This window comes from Jaculus jaculus, chromosome X (assembly GCF_020740685.1).
Source record: "Jaculus jaculus isolate mJacJac1 chromosome X, mJacJac1.mat.Y.cur, whole genome shotgun sequence".
NCBI classification, from domain to species: Eukaryota; Metazoa; Chordata; class Mammalia; order Rodentia; family Dipodidae; genus Jaculus; species Jaculus jaculus.
Genome location: NC_059125.1, coordinates 49624055 through 49644629, shown reverse-complemented (window position 1 = coordinate 49644629; position 20575 = coordinate 49624055). Strand labels below are relative to the sequence as shown.

Below are 20575 nucleotides of genomic sequence, written 5' to 3'. Positions count from 1 at the left end.
CTGATTTCTCTTGCTTAGACTCAAACGTGCTTGCTTACCTTTTGCTGTGTTATGATGTCAGTTCTGGTGCATGCTCTTGGGCTTCCCAGCCTCCAGAACCATGAGCAAAATAAACTTCTATCATTTATAAAGCATGTGGTATTCTGTTATAGAAACAAACAGACTGAGACAAAGACTTAAGTCTTTAAGTGAAAGACGCCAGAAACAAAAGACTACATAGTACGTGACTCTACGGTTATGAAGTATTCACAGTAAGAAAAGCCATGGTGACACAAAGCAGATTATGTGGTAGTTAGGAGCTGGGATTTGGGCAAAAAGGAAAATGGTTTCAAGGTAGGGTGTCCTTTCAGCCTAGGCTGACCTGGAACTCATTCTGTAGGCTGACTTAAACTCATGGTGATCCTCCTACCTCTGCTATTGAGTGCTGTGATTAAAGGTGTGTGCCACCATGCCTGGCCTATGAATATGAAATGTTTTTTTTTTATCTTTTCACAACTTTTATTAACATTTTCCATGATTATAAAAAATATCCCATGGTAATACCCTCCCCCCCCCACTTTCCCCTTTGAAATTCCATTCTCCATCATATTACCTCCCCATCTCAATCATTCTACTTACATATATACAATACCAACCTATTAGGTACTCTCCTCCCTTCCTTTCTCTTCCCTTTAAATATGAAATGTTTTTGAGCAATGAAGATGGTCTGGAACTACATAGAAGTCATGTTTGCACAACATTGTGAATGTACTAAATGACATTGAATCTTACATGTCAAAATGGATACAATAGTAAATTTGATGTTAAATGTATTTTATCACAATAAAAAACGTTCTGAGCTGGAGAGATGGCTTAGTACTTAAGACATTAGCCTGTGCTGCTTTGTGGTTAAGGCATTTGCCTATGAAGCCTAAGGACCTAGGATCGATTCCCCAGGACCCACATAAGCCAGATACACAGGTGGCACATGTGTCTGAAGTTCATTTGCAATGGCTAGAGGCCCTGGTTCTCTCTCTCTCTCTCTCCCTCTCTCTCTGTAAAATAAATAAATAATAATTTGGGGGGGGGTTCAAGATAGGGTCTCAGGCTAGCCCAGGCTGACCTTGAATTCACTATGGAGTCTCAGGGTGGCCTCGAACTCATGGCGATCCTCCTACCTCTGCCTCTCGAGTGCTGGGATTAAAGGCATGCACCACCACGCCTGGCTTAATAAATAAAATATTTAAAAACTACTTTTAAAACATTTCCTTTCTATCTCCAAGCATCCTCATTAGAGTGACATCGTATTTAAATCCTGCATGGCAATCCCTAATGGACCACTATAATGCAGGGGACATAGGGCGACCTGAAAGCCCAACTTCTTCTTTAAGATTACCCAACTTTTGGATGACTGCCCAAAACTGATTGTGTGTGGGAATACAATATGGGCAGAAAGCATGGGTTCCAAACACATGTAGCAGTGTCTTCAAGGAAAGGGCTTCTGGAAAACAACCCAGCTCTGGAGAAACAGTTGCCTAATAAAACAGAGGAATATAGGTTTTGTGAGCAATTAGGACCTCCAACTGACATCAGGGACATAGTGCTGACCTCTGCAGAATCACTATGATGTGCAGATGGTGAAGACTAAGGACAATGTGAGAGCCAGTAAAACGACCCCTGTGGAACCTGCTGCAGATTTCCCCATTCTTGGGCTGGTCATCCAGCAAGCAAGTGTTCAACAATAGCAACATCCACATCCCCAAAGTGCTTGACATCACAGAATGAATGTCTCACGTCTTGGAGGTGTCTGCAGTGTTGTTAGCATTTGTTTGCAGATGGCCATTGCCTCAGTGTTGCATTCTATCATCAGTGGGTACAAGCGGGCCCTGGCTTTGTCTGTGGATACTGAGTACAGTTTTGCACTTGTTGAAAAGGTCAAAGCCTTCTTGGCTTATCCATCTACGTTTGTGGCTGCTGTCCCTATGGACATTGCCACTACCACTGTGGTTTCTCATGCTGCTGCTGGAGTCACATACAGGGTTGAAACCAAGCAAGAGTTGGTGGAGTCAGATGAGGATATCACCATAAAGCAACCAATTTAGCCAGATTTATTTGGGAAGCATGGCAGTAAAGCCTTACTTCTCTTTTTAAAAAGTTTGCTTGGGCTGGAGGGATGGCTTAGCGGTTAAGGTGTTTGCCTGCAAAGCCAAAGGACCCAGGTTCGATTCTCCAAGACCCACCCACATTAGCCAGATGCATAAGAGGGCACAAGCATCTAAAGTTCGTTTGCAGTGGCAGGAGGCCCTGACATGCCCATTCTCTCTCTCTCTCTCTCAATCTCCCTCCCTCTTTTTCTATCAAATAAATAAATAACTAAAAATGATTTTTAAAAAAAAAAAAAGTTTGCTTGCCCAGCATGGTGGCACATGCCTTTATTCCTTGCACTCAGGAGGCAGAGCTAGGAGGATCACCATAGATTTGAGACCATCCTGCAACTACATTGTGATTTCCAGGTCAGCCTGGGCTAGAACAAGACCCTACCTTGGAAAAAGAAAAAAGTTTGTTTGCTTTGGTGCTGGAGATTTGACCCAAGGTTTCACACCTAGTAGAGTGCTCTTCCACTGAACTACATCCCCAATTCCCCCCCTCTGCCTGCACAATTTTCATGTGAAATAGATACTCGCGGGCATGTATATGCTGTGGCTGTGGCTAGCAATGAATGTGCCCCAACAGAAAATCATAAACTTGTTAAAACATTATGAGGGGACTGGAGAGATGGCTTAGCAGTTAAGCGCTTGCCTGTGAAGCCTAAGGGCCCTGGTTCGAGGCTCAATTCCCCAGTACCCACGTAAGCCTGATGCACAAGGTGGCGCATGCATCTGGAGTTCGTTTGCAGTGGCGCCCATTCTCTCTCTCTCTCACTCTCTCTCTCCCTCTTTGTCTGTCACTCTCAATTAAATAAAACAAATCTTTCTTCATTAAAAAAAAAAAAAACATGAGCTGGGCGTGGTGGCACATGCCTTTTAATCCCAGCACTCAGGAGGCAGAGGAAGGAGGATTGCTGTTGAGTTCGAGGCCACCCTGAGACTCCATAGTGAATTCCAGGTCAGCCTGGACTAGCGTGAGACCTTACCTCAAAAAAATAAACAAACAAAAAACTATGAGGCTTTTTTGGTAACTCGCTTGCACTGTTCTCGAGCATGAACATTTGTAGATGACACTGAAATGTCACAATGTCAAAAAAATTGGACATCTGAGAAAGTATGTGTGAATGGTGGTTATGAAGAAGAGTGAATGAAAGTAACTGTGGTACATTTGGGGCACAAAAGATAGATTAAATGATTGCTAGAATGAGGAAGAAATGAGAGTTCTGAGGGGCAGAGTAAGCAGGAGTTGACAGTATCACTTTATACCTGAGTATGGCCCGTGATCTTAGAAATCAGAGGTGTTTACGAAGTTCCTCACCCCTGTGCTTTTTTTTAATTTTTGTTTGTTTGTTTGTTTTGTTTTTTGAGGTAGGGTCTCACTCTAGCCCAGGCTGACCTGGAATTCACTATGGAGTCTCAGGATGGTCTTGAACTCACGGTGATCCTCCTACACGTGTGCCACCACGCCCGGCTTACCCCTGTGCTTTTGGGTTCCAGCAAAGGGCTAACTGTGCAGGTGCTTGTCTTAGCAGCTCTGGCTGCCATAACAAAATACCAGAGTCTGGGTGGTTTAAACATTATCGCCTCCTCACAGTTCTGGAGTCTGGGAAGCCAAGATCAAGGTCCCAGCTGATTTAGTTTCTGGTGAAAGTTCCCTGATTTGCAGACAGATCTCTCTCCTTCCCTCCCCCCCCCTCTCTTTTTCAATGAGAAAATGGGCATGCCAGGGCCTCCAGCCACTGCAAACAAACTCCAGACACATACGCCACCTAGTGCGTCTGGCTTACATGCTTACTGGGGTACTGACCCTGGGTCCTTAGGTTTCATAGGCAAGTGCCTGAACTGCTAAGTCATCTCTCCAGCCCCCATTCTTCCTCCCTCCCTCCCTCCCTCCCTCCCTCCCTTCCTTCCTTCCTTCCTTGTTTCCTTCCTTGTTTCCTTCTTTCTCTCCTTCCTTCCTTTCTTTCTCTGTGTCTGTGGTGTTCAGGCATATGTTTGTAAATGTTTTGCATGTGTGGGGATGCATGTGTGTGCACAGGCCAGAGGCTGGCATCTGGTGTCTTCTTCAGTTCCTCTTGCTCTTATTTATTGAGACAGGGTCTCTCACTCTAACCAAGAGCTCATCTATTCATGTAGCATGTGCTGTGCTATCTCCCCAGAATGACAGCTGCCTTCTTACTGTCGTGTGTGTGTGTGTGTGTGTGTGTGTGTGCAAATGGAGGATGAGCAAGCTTTTGTATGTCTTCTTTTATTGGGGGCACTAATTTCATTAGACCAGAGTTCACTTTCACAGCTTCACCTAACCCAAATTACTTCCCAAAGGCCTCACCTCCAACTAATATCATATTGAGGGTTATAGTTTCAACGTATGGCTTTTAGAATGAGGCCTAAGTCCATAGCAGTACCCAATGGTATGCATATTCTGAAAAAAGACCTCTCCTTCCCAAGTCTCCTTCCTTGTCTTTAGTGTGTTCTCCCTAAACAAAGTTTTACCTATAGCAGTAATCTGAAAAGAATTATCTCCTGGGCTGGAGAGATGGCTTAGCAGTTAAGGCGCTTGCCTGCAAAGCCAAAGGACCCAGGTTCCACTCCCCAGGACCCACGTAAGCCAGATGCACAAGGTGGCGCATGCATCTGGAGCTTGTTTGCAGCGACTGGAGGCCCTGGTGTGCCCATCCCCCCCTCCCTATTTCTGTATCATCTCTCTCTCAAATAACTAAATAAAAATAAAATATTAAAAAAAAGAATTATCTCTTAAGCCAGGTGTGGTGGCACACGCCTTTAAACCCAGCACTCGGGAGGCAGAGGTAGGAGGACTGCCATGAGTTCAGGGCCACCCTGAGACTACATGTTGAGTTCCAGGTCAGCCTGGGCTAGAGCAAGACCAGACCTCGAAAACCCATTTAAAAAAAGAATTCTATCCTTAGCTGTCTTTTGTATGTTGTCTTTTACATGGTCGTGATAGAGTGTACTTAATGGGCTGGTATGTCTGAAGCCCAGAGCTGGAACCCCGTCTCCAGCTCCTTCCCCCAGACCTCTACTAGACCCTCGGCTGAGCCCCCAGGACCCAGACAGACCGTGACCTCTCCACCTTCCCTAATCTCTGACCCAGGTTAGCAGGAATGTGGGCGTGGCAGGGGTCGCTCTCAGTCCTTGTAGAGTAGCCTCTCCTCTCTGATGCGATCCCAACGCACCCGGGTCCCTTTCTCCCTGGGCTGGTCTCTCTGACTCTCCGTGCACTCTGTCACTTTCTTCACACGTCTCCTTCTCCGAGCATAGAATTGTGCCACCCCCGGCCTTCCCCACATCTGCACCATGGTATTTCCCACAGAGGATTGTACCAACCCTTCTTCCTCGCTAGCCGAATAGTACCTACCTCTCTAGCGTTGTTTCCTTGAGAGAACTTCCACCTCCAAACGGGCTCTCCATCTCCACAGTGATACTGGTCTATCGAGGAATGCGTCATTCTCTGCTCTGGTGCCCTTCTCCCTGGAATAGTTCCCAGGGAGGGTTGTGCCACTCCAGACCTCCCCCCATCTCCACAGTGGTATCTCCCCGCTGAGACTGAGGCTGAGGCTGAGAGCTGGGGGGTGCGGGGCCTTGGACCCAGCTCTAAATTGATAAGAAACACGCACACGATTCGTCCATCATTAGCGTGCCTTTGCACCAAAGGCTTACTCTCATTGTCAAGTTTGCAAATTCCTTCCGAAATCCCATCTCTTCCAAACTTTATAAGGCAGATTTTTCTCCGCTGTACGGAATGGTAAAGACTATAAAGATGTCTGCTCCCTCGCAAACCCGGGTTATTGGCGCGTCCATTTTTATTCGTGCCTGCAAATATTATCATTGTGCTAATCAAAATAATTTGGGTTGCTAGTGCTGATGGCTTCAGGAAGGGCTACTGCGCATGAGCAAGTTTAGTGACTGACAGTCACCAAGGCGGGGTAAAAGACTTAAAAGTGACTATCGCAGGAAGTTATGAGTGATTTGGGAAACATTAGGAGACTTTTTCAGAATAAGAATTCGGATTTTAAGATCAGAGCACCGAGTAAAAGGAGGGCAGAGTTCACACGGAGCGGAAGTGAGCGGGCTGGTACTTTGCAGGCGGAGTGACACGAGCGAGTGTGGACTCTAAAGACGCGAATTTACTCGGTGAGTACTTGGGGAGGGGTTCTTAAGACGAGTAACGGGAATCTGAAGAAGGGCCTGTAAAGGGAGTGATGGGGGACTGTGGAATGAGTGATAAGATCCGTGGAGTCGGTGACGGAGGGGTTGGGAGGTGAATGATGGTAGTAATTGGGGTGTGTGATGTGAGCGGGTCTGTTTGAGTGATGAGGTCAGTAGTGTAAGTGAAATAGGGCTCTTTGGAATATGTGATGGTGGGAGGACTGAATTAACATTCGGAAATCTGTGTTGACGAATGCTGGATGGCCTGTGAGGTCCATGATAGCTGTGTTGTTTGGTGAGGGGGATCCGTGGGGAAAAACAAATGTCCTTTCCCTTTTTTCTTAGCTATAGCGTGGCCATTTTACCAGCTGGCATTTGTGGATTTCTGGCCTGGTGAATTGGTGAACTTTCAATCTGGGTATTCCTTGCCATCTGCAGCTCTTCTCTTTTCTCCTCCTCCCTCTCAACAGTTCTGCCTTTTTAGGCCTTTGCCTTCTCTCCACAAGTCAGGCATGACTGAGTCCCAGGTAAGTTCTTACTTGCTTCTCCCCACGCCCCTCTACCCATGTTAGGATCCATACACACAAAGTAGCAATATTGTGCAGTGGTTAAGGCCACAAACTCTGGAGTTCAATTGCTCTTAATAGCTGTGTGAGCTTATTAAGGCATCTAGCCTCTCTGTGCCTTTGTTTCCCTAACTGTAAAATGATGATGATGAAGATGATACCTACCTTGTATGGTTATTGTGAAGATCAGTTGAGTTAATATAAGAGTTTAGAACAATGCCTTGACACATATACATAATAAGCTTTCTAAATGAAGATGATGCTAATTAATTGTATTATTTATTCTATCATATATGTGTGTGTGTGTGTGTGTGTGTGAGTTTAAGGAAGTATAGCAAGACCAGTGCAAGTTGAAATATGTATAGGTGTTTGTGTGGGATTTGATATACTTATATTGGAATGCAATTACTTTCCTAAGCTTCCTGTGAGCCACAACATAAAGGGAAGGAAGCATGCTCACTCGTTTTATTGATCTCACTCATACAGAGAAAGTAAGCTACTTCCTCAGAAGCTAAGATGGCCTCATGCTGGTCAGACAGTTTTCTGATGGGTCAGCTAAGTCCCTATTAGCAGGCTTGTGATAAATACAGGCTAAGATTGCTCTGTTGTGGGTTAAATTGTTTTCATGTCATCCAGAGCAGAACTAAAGAGATGTGACTGTTTAGGAAAGCAAAGCCATGTCTACACAAACATGTTCTGGAACATATAAGGATAAAATCTTGATGACCAGGAAGAACATATAAACCTCAAGCCCTTCAAACTTTTCCCAATGTTTTTTTTTTTTTTTTCTTATCTAGCAGAAAAGCCTGTGAAAACTGTAGGGTTTATGGTTTTTTTTTTTGTCTCAAAATTCATGATGTCCTCGGTCACTTTCAGTCCAGTCCCCTTTGTGTTTCTTTCAGGAATCTTTATTATTTTATCATTTTCCCTCTTGTTAGAAAAGTGAGATAGGAGTGGCAACAATATTTCAAACTCTTTAACTGAGAGCACACACAATGAAAACAGTGTCAGCGGAACTGGAGATGTGGTTCAGTCAGTAGATTGCCTGTCCTAGTATGCATGAAGCCCTTAGTTTGACTGCCCACATTATATAAGCCAGGCATGGTGGTGCACCCCTGCATTCTCAGCACTAGGGAAGGAGGCAACCAAGGGTTGGTGCAGACCTCAGCATCCCTACTACACACACACACAGTAAAAACAAGAGCTGGGAGTGGCCACTGGGTTGTGGCTCAGTGGGTAGAGTACCTGCCTAGTCTGCAAGAAACCCTGAATTCAATCCTCAGAGCCACATAAACCATATGTGGTGGAAGCAAGCAGAGCATCCTCAGCTACATAGTGAGTTTAAGGCCAACCTGGTGAACATGAGACCTTGTCTCTAAATAAATAAATAAATAAAGCTGACAATGTAGAGTGTTAGCCTAGCTTGCAGGAGGCCCTTAATTTGATCCTTAGCACAGAAAAAAAAAATCAAGCTTGAGAAATAAGCAATTAAAAGGGGAATCTTGAATGGAATTTCAAACGGGAAAGTGTGGGGGTGGGGAGGGAGGGAATTACCATGGGATATATTTTATAATCATGGAAAATGTTAATAAAAATTTTAAAAAAAAGGGGAATCTTGAATTGATATGTAATTTGGTTGGCAGAGTGCTAGCAAGTGCAAGAGGTCCCAGGTTCTATTCTCAGCAACACAATAACAACAACAAATAAATTCCAAATAAAAAGAGCAACTATGTCAAATCATATCATCCACCACCCATTGAAAATGATTTGAATTTAGTTAATTTCTGCCTATGTGCTCCTCTCTATCCATTGTTATTTTTTTCAGTATGTAATACACTTCTAAACATAATTAATATGTCTTCTTTTTGCTAAAAATTGCTCATTAGGTACAATTTTTATAATTCTTTGCTTTGCTCTATACAATAATATTGATAATGATAGTATAAGTTGAGCATCCATAACCTGAAAGTCTAAATTCCCAAAAGCTATAAAATGTGAAACTTTTTGTTTTGTGGACATGATACTACAACTAGGAAATTCCATATCTGACCTTATATGATGAGCCATAGTCAAAGTGTAGGCACACCAAAGATACTTCATAAACTTACCTTCAAATAATGTGTATAAGGTGTATATGAGCCAATGAATTTCATGTGTAGACTTGGGTCTCCTCTCTAAGATATCTTATTATGTGTGTATATGCAAATATACAAATATCAAAAAACAAATCCCAGATGTGAAATACTTCTTAGCCCTCAGCATTTTGGATAAAAAAGATTCAACCTGTAGCAGTAATAATGATAATAGTACAAATGATGATGCTAAAGATAATAGTGGTAGAGAGATGAATGCTTTATATGAATAGCCACAATAACACAAAATAGGTACCATTATCATTCATGTCTTACCAATGGGGAACTGAATTCCATGGTTGATAAGCAAGTGGCATGAAGTTGCACAGCTGAACACTGGCATAGCTGTGATAGTTCTTACTGAACGAACACTTGTTGACAGAAGATATTTCAGTATGAAGACATAGAGAACTTTTTTTAGTGCTCAGAATGGAACCCAGGGACTTTCATATGCGTGCTAGGCAAGTGTTCTACCACTGAGCTGCATAGTCAGTTCATGGAGATTTGATTTTGTTTTCTTTTTGAAATAGGGTCTCACACATGTATCCCAGGCTGGTCTTGAACTTGTGATTCTCTTGCCTCAGCCTCGGTGCTGGAATTATAGGCATGTGCCACCAAACGTGGCTCACAGAGACATATTTAAAACGTCTGCCTTTTCTCTTGTATTTATGTATCATGATTTATTAATGATCTCCATATGAAAGGACCACTGTGTAATTTCTTTTAGAGTGTGGTAATGATTTATTGTCACCTATTTTTGTATCCAAAAGTGAACATTTCTAGACTGTCTGGATCACAAGGTGGACATGTTTTGAACTTGCATACACATTGCCAAATTGCATTTTGAAATGTTAGTACAAGTTGACACCTCCACTAATAATGAATGAAACTAACCTTTTTAACTGCTTGTGATAGTTTTAATACCTATGATGGTTGAAAATGCCTCACATTTTGCTTTGTGTTTATTGGTGTGATTGAACAACTTTTTATGTTTGTTTCCTTTTTATATTTATTTGTGGATTTTTTTTTTGAGGTAGGGTCTCACTCTAGCCCAGGCTGGCCTGGAATTCACTTTGTAGTCTCAGGGTGGCCTCGAACTCACAGCCATCCTCCTATCTCTGCCTCCCAAGTGCTGGGATTAAAAGCGTGCACCACCACACCTGGCTCTTTGTGAATTTTTTAAACATACACAAATTTCTTTTTCCTGTGGGATTTTAAAATCATTGTCTTACTATTTCTAAACATTTTATAGAAATATAAAATAATATTTTGGAGTAGACTTTTTGAAGAATAACAGTCAGAGAAATGTGTACAAAGTGTACTCTTTTATGAATTTCTGCAAATTGAAAACACTTGTGTAACCAGTACCTGGATCAAAAAGGAGGAAATAGCATGCCACCCAGAAGGCTTCCATGCTTCTTGCAATCATTATTTCTTGATGTTATCTCTTACAGTAACCATTTTCTGGTTTCTATTATTATAGCTTATTCTTGTCTCTTCTTAAATGTCATAAATGGAACCATACATTGTTATTTTGGGAGGTCTAGCTTCTTCCACTCATAACTTTTTGTAGTACTGGGTGGAACCTAGGATCTTATGCATGCTAGGCAAGTGTTCTTCCACTGATTTACCCCCCACCAGCCCATCATAATGTTTTTGAGATTTATCCCTGTCACTTTATGCATCAGTAGTTTGCTCTTTCCATTATTGTATAAAATTCTATTGTATAAATATGTTACAATTACTCATCTATTCTATTGCTTATGGATGTTTTCATTTTGGCTATTATATGAGTACTTTTATGTATGTCTTGGTGAGCATCTATATGCATTTGCATTGGATACATACCTAAGAATGTAGCTGCTAGGCCACGATTAGGGGGATTCTCCAGTTTTACTATCTATCTATCTACCTATCATCTATCTATCTGTCTATGAGGGAGAAAGAGATAGAGAGAGTGGGAGGAGAAAGAAAATGGGTGTGCCAGGGCCTCTTGCCACTGCAAATGAATTCCAGATGCATGCACCATTTTATGCATCTGGCTTTATGTGGGTACTGGGGAATCAAACCCAGGTTGGCAGGCTTTGCAAACAAGTACCTTTACCCACTGCACATCTTCCCAGCCCTACAAAGCCATTTTCAAAAGTGCTGTTCCATTTCACTCCCATTGGCAATATATGAGAGTTTGAGTTGCTCCACATCTCTACCAATATTTAGGTTGTTAGTCTTAATTTTAGTCATATGGTGAGAAATACTGATATCTCAGTGTGATTTGTTTTTCTCCAATGACTAATGATGTTAAGTACTTTTTATGTGGATATTCATCTTTTTTGTTTGTTTGTTTTTCGAGGTAGGGTCTCACTCTAGCCCAGGCTGACCTGGAATTCACTATATAGTCTCAGGGTGGCCTCGAACCCACGGCAATTCTCCTACCTCTGCCTCCCAAGTGCTGGGATTAAAGGCATGGGCCACCATGCCTGGCATATTCATCTTTTAAATATCCTCTTTTGTGAAATATCTATTAAAATATTTTTCTCCTTTTCTACTGGATTCACAATATATATTTATCTCTTTGATTTATAGAAGTACTTTACAGTTTCTATAGTTTAAAAGTCCTTTGCTTTAAATAGATATTGCAAATGTCTTGGAGAAGAATTTTGTTTTGCAGTGCTGGGGATGACACTCAGGGCCTTATGCCTGCTTGTCATGCCCTCTACCACTGAGCTATATCCCAGTCACTAAGACGGCTTTCAAAAAAGGATCAAACTGTAGATTCTCTTTAGAGAATAATCTCTTTATCATAAGAAAATTATCCTGGAGATATATATACATATATATGTGTATATATTGATTCCAAGTATATAAGTATATATAATTATTACATGTCAATTTTTAAGTCATTTATATAAATATTTTCAAACATTTTGTGGAAAATAATATTATATTAATTTTTACCAAACTAATTGAATAAAAGTATGCAATTACAGGAATCAGTGTCTTTCGAAGATGTGGCTGTGGACTTTACCCAGGAAGAGTGGAATCAACTGGACCCTACTCAGAGGAACCTATACAGAGATGTGATGCTAGAGAATTATAGCCATCTTGTCTCTCTGGGTGAGGATGGCTTCCCTGAGTAATTAACAGTATCCCCAATAGAGTAACTTTCCATCTGAAATTCTTCAATACTTTGACTTCAGTTCTAGGGATTAAAGATTATTATTCCCTCTTAACTGAACAGGGTGTTTATCTCCTGTATGAAAAGTACCCTCACTACAGTGTACCTTCCTAATTCTTGAAGCCTCAAGTGTCTCACAGAGGTACCCAAGTCTTCTGTCATTTCCCATTACAGGATATCCTATTACCAAACCAGAAGTGATTACTTCTTTGGAGCAGGGAGTCCTTGGGATCATAAAAAGAGAAATCCCAAGTTCAAGTTGTACAGGTAAGAAGCAAGAGCTGGGAGGGACTGAGAGTAAGAACTTCTTCCTTTAGTCACATCAATTGTTTGCAGCCTTTCTGAAAGGCTCATCCATTCTGAGTGTCCCTGCTTCCAATCCTGGATCTTTCCAAAGTCCTTCACCCTACTCATGTATCCCTAAGCCTATTTTTTTTTAATCTTCCCTACCCAGTTTTAAACTAAATAGTCATATTATTTATATTTATTGTTACTTTCTAGTTCCAACAATATCTATTGGATCAACTTGGGTTTTGTTTCCTCAAGCTCTGAGTGTAAGAAAGCTACACATTTCAAATTTCTAATTACTATCTACACTTAGAAGAAAATAAAAGTCAATTCCATCAGAGGCATGTTTCTGACAAAGGTGTATTTAAATAGTGTGGTTTATTATTCTTTTTAGAAAATGAGCAAGCTGAAGAACAGCTGGAATGGCACCAGGGAAACCAAAATATCCACCTAAGGCAAGCTGTACCCATTATTGAGAAAAACATGACTGAAGAGAGAGGCTATGAGTATCATGGATTTGTAAACCCACTTCCTCAAAATACATGGGTTGTTTCTTCAGGACATACACCGTATATGAATGATTCATTTGGGAAAAGTTTTAACAATAACTTAAGCTTACTTGGTCCTAGTAGTCTGAGCTTTGCAGCTCAGGAATGTTATGAATGTAATGGATGTGGGAAATTACTAATTCCTCGTAGACATGAGATAAATGATGGAATGAAACCCTATGACTATAATATGTATGGGAAAGGTCAGATTCGTAACTTCGTTCAGCATAATTTTACTCAGGCTGGGAAGAGGAACTATGAATGTCCTGAGTGTAGAATAACCCTCAGCCCAAGTTCATTTCTTATTGTTCATCAGATCACTCATATAGGACAGAAACCTTATGAATGGGCAGAATGCAGAGAAACATTCAACAATACGGCACACCTCAATATGCATCAGACAATGCACACAGGAGACAAACTCTTTGAATGTAATGAATGTGGCAAATCCTTCAGAGAAGAATCAACACTTCATATACATCAAAGAACACATACAGGCGAAAAACCATATGTATGCACTGAGTGTGGCAGTGCCTTCCAAGAAAAGACAAATCTCATCATACATCGGAGAACTCACAAAGGGGAAAAACCCTATAAATGTTCAGATTGTGAGAAAACTTTCAACCAAAAGGCACACCTGAACGTGCATCAGAGAACGCACACAGGAGAGAAACCCTTTGAATGCACTGATTGTGGCAAATATTTCAGAGAGAAATCAACATTGAATATACATCAACGAACTCATACAGGAGAGAAGCCATATTTGTGCAATGAGTGTGGCAAAGCCTTCCGGGAAAAGACAAAGCTCATCATACATCAGAGAACTCACACGGGTGAGAAACCCTATGAATGTTCAGAGTGTGGGCGAGCCTTCAACCAAAAGGCACATCTCAGTGTGCATCAGAGAACACACACAGGAGAGAAACCTTTTGAATGCAATGAATGTGGCAAAGCTTTTAGAGAGAAATCAACACTGCGTAGACATCAAAGAATTCATACGGGAGAGAAACCTTATGTGTGTTCAGAATGTGGAAGAGCCTTTACACTTAAACTGAGCCTCAGTGCTCATCAGCGAATCCATACTGGGGAAAAAACAGATGGTTGTACTGTTTGTGGTAAAGTCTTTTCCCGGAAGTCATACCTCATGTTACATCAGAGAGCTCATACAAGAGAAAAATTTGAAAAATCTTATGAATGCAATGAATGTGATAAAGCATTCTTCCAGAAATCATACCTCATCATTCATCAGAGAGTTCACACAGGGGAGAAACCCTATGAGTGTAATATATGTGAGAAAGCTTTCTCCCAAAAATCATATCTTATTATTCATCAAAGAACTCATACAGGAGAGAAACCCTATAAATGTGATAAGTGTAGCAGAGCCTTCAGAGAGAAGTCCAAACTCACTGTACATCAGAGGACTCACATAGGGGAGAGTCCTTATGACTGTCCTGAATATGAGAGAAACTTTACAGAAGTCAACCTTCATCATGGATTAGAAAACTCAGAAATAAGAGAAAACAAAGAATTCAAAGTGGAAAATCTTTCATAGAAAATTCAAAGAAAAAGAAAATGCAAACTCTAATATAGGGGATTGTGTTTTAGTTAGGATGATTAGGAAAGGCTTTTCTGAGGACATGGCTTTTGAACTTAGGCCTGAAAAAGAAAACACTAGCCATATTGGGGGAAGAGTGTTCCACATCAAAGGAATGATAAGATCCAAGGTCTTGATGCAAAACCTTTGTACCTTCCTACCATGGTCTATTGAATGATCATTTTGCATCAAGCAAGTTCAATGGTAAAATCTTTTGAAAACTTGAATATATGAAAGCTATCACTTAGAAAGTAAACCTCATCATAAATGTGGGCAGAGCCATCACAGGAAATTCAATTTTAATAAGCACAGTTCCTTGGAAATGATATAAAGGAAGTGTTTCCAAATTTAATATCAAACTTCTATAGAAAAAAATTAACAAAATCTTATTAGATAAAGGATGGTTTACCAAATGATAGGAAGCTAAAGATTTCAACATAACTACTAAAGGAACAACACTGAAGACCATGCATACTATAACACATTCCAAATTAGTAGAAAGGATTTATAGAGGAATGTAAACAAGGCACCAATAGGGAATCAAATCCAGTTTCAAGGAGTAGTGACAGTTGAGAAAGCCACTGTTTCCACCCCAGCATGATCTGTGGACAAAACTTTGGTTATTTCTCTCTACACGGAACTTTCCTCCTTCTGAGATTGAGCATACCTCCTTCTTCTTCTTCCCAGAAAGACTATAAGCTGTCTGATGGGCTTTTACAAGATCCATTTTTGACTTAAATTCTTCAAAGTTTATTTCTGCTGCTTTTGATGAGTGACTGTTACATTCAGAAGTCAGTAGCCAGAATGATGGCAACCTTTATGGACCCCCAGGGAGATGTGAAATTTGCTTATCTAATTGGTTGAATCTAAACATGAGGAAAATCCAGTTGATATTACAGAAGGGGGCTTGAACTTTCCTTGTCGTGCATTGGCAACTAGCTGTTTTAATGATCATCTGTGGTTATTTTCAATGAATCAAACACTGAAAGCAAGGCTTTGTGTAGTTGAGTAGCCACCTTGACCAAGGACTACAAAGGACATGAGGGCCTACTTCCTCATAAGAATGGCTACTTCCAGAGGGGCTGGCCAGTGAAAAGAGAATAAACAGCAAGTTTAAATTGTTAACTACTCTGTTCAACAGACTGAAGCCCAATCATTCTGTAAAAAGAAATTATTTGTGTGTCCAATTAATTCCCAGTCTGTCATTTGCAACTTAAGGTTTTGATTGTGAAAGAGGCAATGGGAAGCTAAGAGAATGGTGGTATGTGAGAGGATGTGGAAGAATGTGAATATTTTAAACTCCCAATTCCCACTGTATAAGCTGAATCCAATTCCATTCTCCCCTGAAGAAACTGTATATGTCTTAAATAAAGACCCTTTAGTGACTTCATCTGAGACTAAGGTTTTCTAAGGTAAGCAGTTTTCACACCCTTTCATCCAACCTCTGTATTGACAGGGTCTTGCTGTGTAGGTCAGACTGGCTTCAAACATATGATCCTCCTGTCTTCACCACTTGAATTCTGGTATTGCAAGCATGTGTGATCACACCCAGGTCCCTAACTTAAAAATATATTTTTTTAATTTATTTTTTTATTTGCAAGCAGAAAGAGAGAGTTGGTGAACCAGGGCCTCCTGCCACTGCAAATGAATTTCAACACGTACCATTTTGTGCATCTGGCTTTATGTGGGTACCGGGAAATAGAACCCAGGCCATCAGGCTTTGCAAACAAGAGTATTTTAACCACTGAGCCATCTCTCCAGCCCAGATTTCTAACTTTTATACAAGGCATTTTATGTACTTTCCAAACATGAATTAATTTAAACTTTCAAATAATATCACAAGATCATCTCTATTATCATACTTATGTCTAGAATTGGAAACTGAGGCACAGAGAAATTAAGTGACTCTTTCAAGGGAGCACAACTACTAAGTGGTAAAGATGACATTTAAACCAAGGAGAACCTATACTCTTAATTACTACACTATCTTCCCACACCCCAAGTGATCTGGTATCTCATGTTTAGAGCTGTGTAGATATAGAGGAAGGTTTTGAATGGGGATATTTTCAGGCATTGGAAAACATGAAGAAAGTCAAAGCCCATGCCAGGAAATGGATCTTACATTTGCTTATAATTTCATCCTTTATTAAGTCCACAGAAGAACAAAACAGAGAAAATATCTATCCCTAGTCATGAATTGATTTTCCTTGAGTCAGTTTTCAAGTGCACATTACACCCCTTGAGCCACTCAGATAAGTCATGACCAGAACAGTGCCGGCTCCAAGAATCCCTGGGAAGGGAAGATAGGAAGATGAAGTAGGCAACTTGCTAATGGGGAAGTACCACTCTTTGTGGTTATCCATGGTCCAGACCATTCCCATGAGCTTACCAGGCCTTCATATTCTTATGCAAGGAGACAACCCGTTTAGCACATGCAATATCATCCAGAATATGGCGGTTGAGCAGATCTAGGGGGAAGAGAAGGACAAAGTAATCTGGCACATTGGGGGCAAGATGAAATGTATGAAGAGCCTAAGGTTTTTGGATACTTTAGGGTCAGAATAACTTCAGCTAATGCATTGGCCTATTGTGGATGACCTTCGGTCTTTGTCAGCTAGTTATGAGTTATCTCAATTTATCTTAACTGCCATCTTGACTGGTTTTATACAACCTTAACTTATGTTGAATGACCTTGGTTGATTTTGACTATCATGCTGGCTGATTATGAATAACACCAAAACCAACCAACCACGTTGGCTTGTGCTGGACAATTATCAAAATCCACATTGACCAGCTCTAAACGACTTCAACTGTTAGTATGTTTGCTTCTGAATGATCCCAATTGCTGACCCAATTTCATCTCAACCATCCTGTTGGCTAATTGGGAAACTATTTACCTGCCATATTAGTCAGTCCTAGAGGCTTCAAAAAACCCAGTGTTATTAGGTTCTTGATAAACTCATCTCCTATTTGATTTGTAAGTAACCTCAATGTCCATATTAGCCAGTCCCAGTCAATTTCAGACATCTTGGTGCCTAGTCCTACTGGCACCAGGATGACCTTTAATTACCACTGGGCTAATTATTAATAATTTCAACCACCATGTTGACTAGTCCTAGACAATCTTTTTAAGGTTTAGAGAGATTTTAGCAGATAGAACTTAAAGTGCTTAAGAGAAAGAAAGAAGAGAGAATACAGACAGCCACTGTCCAGGAGAAGGCAGGAGTGGAGGAAAGCCCTATCTTAAACAATTTTAACTGTCAACTAGTAAGTTTGACCCCCATTTTTAGCTAATCCTAGACTACCTCAATTTCCATCTCATCTCAAACTGAACAACATTTGGTTTTTCCTAGCCTTGTAATAACTCATTATTTGCCCTGAGTCCATCTCATGTTCTATGGATGCCACTTCTAGACAACCTCAACCTTAAATCTGGCAGGTTTGGGTGACCTCTTCTGTCACATTAACAACACTTGGATACCTCAACCTAAATTTAGGCTGGCCTCAAGTAACCTTTGTCTCCAAATTGGTCTGTCATAGAAAACATCAACCACCATTTTGGCCCCTGAGCAATCTTTTTCTTTAAAAAATATTTGCAGCCGGGTGTGGTGGCACACGCCTTTAATCCCAGCACTCGGGAGGCAGAGATAGGAGGATCGCTGAGAGTTTGAGGCCACCCTGAAACTACATAGTGAATTCCAGGTCAGCCTGAGCCAGAGTGAGACCCTACCTCGAAAAACCAAAAAAAAAAAAAAAAAAAAAAAAAAAAAAAAAAAATATATATATATATATATATATATATATATATATATATATATATATATATATATATATATATATTTGCAGGCAGAAAGGGAAATAGAAGAGAGACAGACAGAATGGATGTGCCAGGGCCTCCAGCTGCTGTAAACGAACTCCAGACACATGCACCACCTTGAGTATCTGGCTTTATGTGGGTATTGAGGTCCTTAGGTTTTCTAGGCAAGCACCTTAACTACTAAGCCGTCTCTCTAGTGACCCCTTGAGGAACTTTTTAAATTATTTTTATTTATTTGCAAACAGAGAAGAGAGACAGAGAGAATGGACATGCCAGGAACTTCTGTTGCTGCAAACAATAACCAGACATATACACCACCTTGAGCATCTGGCTCTATGTGGGCACTGGGGAATCAAACCCAGGTTGCTAGACCTTGTACGAAAGTACCTTAACCACTTAGCCATCTCTAGCCAACCCCAAGCAACTTTAACTTCTATTCTGTATTGAACAGGGCCACATATTTCTCTGGAAAGTTTTCTCATCTCTTCCTAGAGGTAGATTGTGTTTGTTCCTACTTCCAAGCATATCCCTCATTCCCTAGGACCTAGATAGCTTTAACCCCAAATCAGGAGAGCATATCTGCTATGTCATAGAAAGCTAGGTTTCCTGTTTCCCCAATCTCAATAGAGTTGCAGTTTCCAATTTGAATGAGTTTTGAGGGGCTCTGCATTCTCTTGACATGGAAAACATTTTGATGTAGATTGGTTAAGGACTAAGGATGCTACCTCTAACAGCCCACACTATTTCTTCCGTTCTCCCGTTATTTTTTTTTAATTTAATTTAATTTATTAGTTTTCTTTTCAGCAAATACAGGCAGTTTGGTACCATTGTTTAGGCTCATCTATGATCTACCCCCTCCCATTGGACCCTCCTTGTTGATGTAAATGGGTCGTGCATTGTGGAGTTAGCCCACAGTTATTGGTACGATAAATGTCTCTGCAAATCATGACCCAACACGTGACTCTGACATTCTTTCCGCCCCCTCTTCCGCAAAATTTCCCTGAGCCATGTTGGGTTCATTTTTTAACCTGATGTGATCTCCTGTTATTTTTATGCTTTTACAGGGTATTAAGGTTTTAGAAGGCATTGCCTTTAGTGTGTGACATGTAGGACCAGATGGAATTTCCATGTGTCCCCAGGGCTATCTTACCACTACAATTCATGTGGCAGAGGTTCTGGGTGGGTGTGATGCCATTATTACACCACCAAGCAGAATTCAGCTGGAAAATGCCATATTCACTGCTGCCATCAGGGTTGTGATCCACAAAGGAGGTATCAAAGCCACTCTCGTAGTGTGCCATGCACAGCCCTGGGGCAAAGAGGGGAGATAGGAAATGGGCAGAAGGCCTTAAGAATTGGGTAGGCTAGGATTAGAGGGGAGAAGACAGGCATGGTTGTGAGGGTGATAGTCCTGGCTTGGTGGTGGGGTGTTTGTTCTGGTGAGATATCAGTGACAGTGATGGTGAATAATATTCATGGTGATAATAGCAGTGATACTTACTGATGATAGGGATAGTATGGATGGTGGAGAGTAAGGCGGTAGTTGTGAAGACAATGTTGATGGTGACATGACAGTTGAGTTAAACCAGTCATGTTAGTCAAGAGGTAGCTGAAAAGAACATGTCCTTTTCCAGAAAGATGAAAAATGACAAAGGAGGCCTGAGTCTGAGTGTAGAGGGTAGTTTTGGGTGTGGATGGGATTAGGGCCCCTGGAATCTTACAGTCTCCAACGCTGTAGCCTTTAAAGTCATTGAGGCCTGCCTTCTCCAGCTTCTTTGCCAGCTCACAGCGTTCATAAATCTTGGGGTCCACAGTAGTAACCATCAATGTGGCCAAGGTCACTACCACAGTGCCCCAGGCCTGCATGACACCCCAAATCCTTTCTAGCGGATGCCTTGCCTCACACTTCCCCTGTGATAGTCAAAAATAGGGACATTCTGGAACCCTAGGCTCTGTGAGCACCAATCTAAACTATAGATTCTAGAACACAGAAGCCAGAGAGCTGGGTACCTTACTACTTTCCCAAGTGTTAGCTCTGTTAGAAAGCAAGAAACATACTCAAGAGAAAGAAAGACACTGAGTTATGCACAGAGATGGAAGGAGACAAAACAAGGTGAAACCCAGAGATATCAGAGATGAAGGGAGAGAGGATTTGGGGACAC

The 20575-nt window shown here is 41.2% G+C and overlaps 3 protein-coding genes across 5 annotated transcripts in view; 1 reads left to right on the top strand and 2 right to left on the bottom strand.

Moving 5' to 3' along the window:
• Window positions 1–5654, bottom strand: part of LOC101617655 (protein SSX1) — an 80316-nt gene extending 74662 nt beyond the window's left edge. The window contains exon 1 of the mRNA XM_045140590.1: window positions 5503–5654. The gene's annotated coding sequence lies outside the window, so the exon portion shown is untranslated. The remainder of the gene's footprint in view (window positions 1–5502) is intronic.
• A 49-nt stretch (window positions 5655–5703) lies between these two features.
• LOC101609045 (zinc finger protein 182-like) lies at window positions 5704–15986 on the top strand. 3 transcript variants are annotated; one of them, XM_045140588.1, is made up of 5 exons: window positions 5704–6278; window positions 6639–6820; window positions 11979–12105; window positions 12341–12433; window positions 12849–15986. In XM_045140588.1, exons 2-5 carry the CDS (start codon window positions 6806–6808, stop codon window positions 14552–14554), a joined length of 1941 nt encoding a protein of 646 aa, XP_044996523.1. In that variant the 5' UTR covers window positions 5704–6278; window positions 6639–6805; the 3' UTR covers window positions 14555–15986. The 3 variants fall into 3 exon arrangements, with proteins under 3 accessions (XP_044996523.1, XP_044996524.1, XP_004668880.2); XM_045140589.1 differs by having other exon boundaries at window positions 11966–12105; XM_004668823.2 differs by lacking the exon at window positions 6639–6820.
• Window positions 15987–16786: 800 nt separating this feature from the next.
• Spaca5 (sperm acrosome associated 5) lies at window positions 16787–20279 on the bottom strand. Its single transcript, XM_004668824.1, has 4 exons — window positions 20135–20279; window positions 19564–19722; window positions 16986–17064; window positions 16787–16886 (listed from the first exon to the last, which is right to left on the bottom strand). The coding sequence occupies exons 1-4, from the start codon at window positions 20277–20279 to the stop codon at window positions 16787–16789; spliced, it is 483 nt and encodes a 160-aa protein (XP_004668881.1).
• Between the last annotated feature and the right edge of the window lie 296 nt (window positions 20280–20575).

Excerpts from the sequence above, each read along its gene's own strand:
- LOC101609045 (XM_045140588.1), top strand. Across the intron at positions 12,106-12,340 it reads TAGCCATCTTGTCTCTCTGG|GATATCCTATTACCAAACCA; the intron begins GTGAGGATGGCT and ends TTCCCATTACAG. Across the intron at positions 12,434-12,848 it reads CCCAAGTTCAAGTTGTACAG|AAAATGAGCAAGCTGAAGAA; the intron begins GTAAGAAGCAAG and ends TATTCTTTTTAG.
- Spaca5 (XM_004668824.1), bottom strand. The coding sequence starts at position 20,279 with ATGCAGGCCTGGGGCACTGTGGTAGTGACCTTGGCCACATTGATGGTT. Across the intron at positions 19,723-20,134 it reads AGGCTACAGCGTTGGAGACT|GGCTGTGCATGGCACACTAC; the intron begins GTAAGATTCCAG and ends TCTTTGCCCCAG. Across the intron at positions 17,065-19,563 it reads CTGCCACATGAATTGTAGTG|ATCTGCTCAACCGCCATATT; the intron begins GTAAGATAGCCC and ends TCTTCCCCCTAG.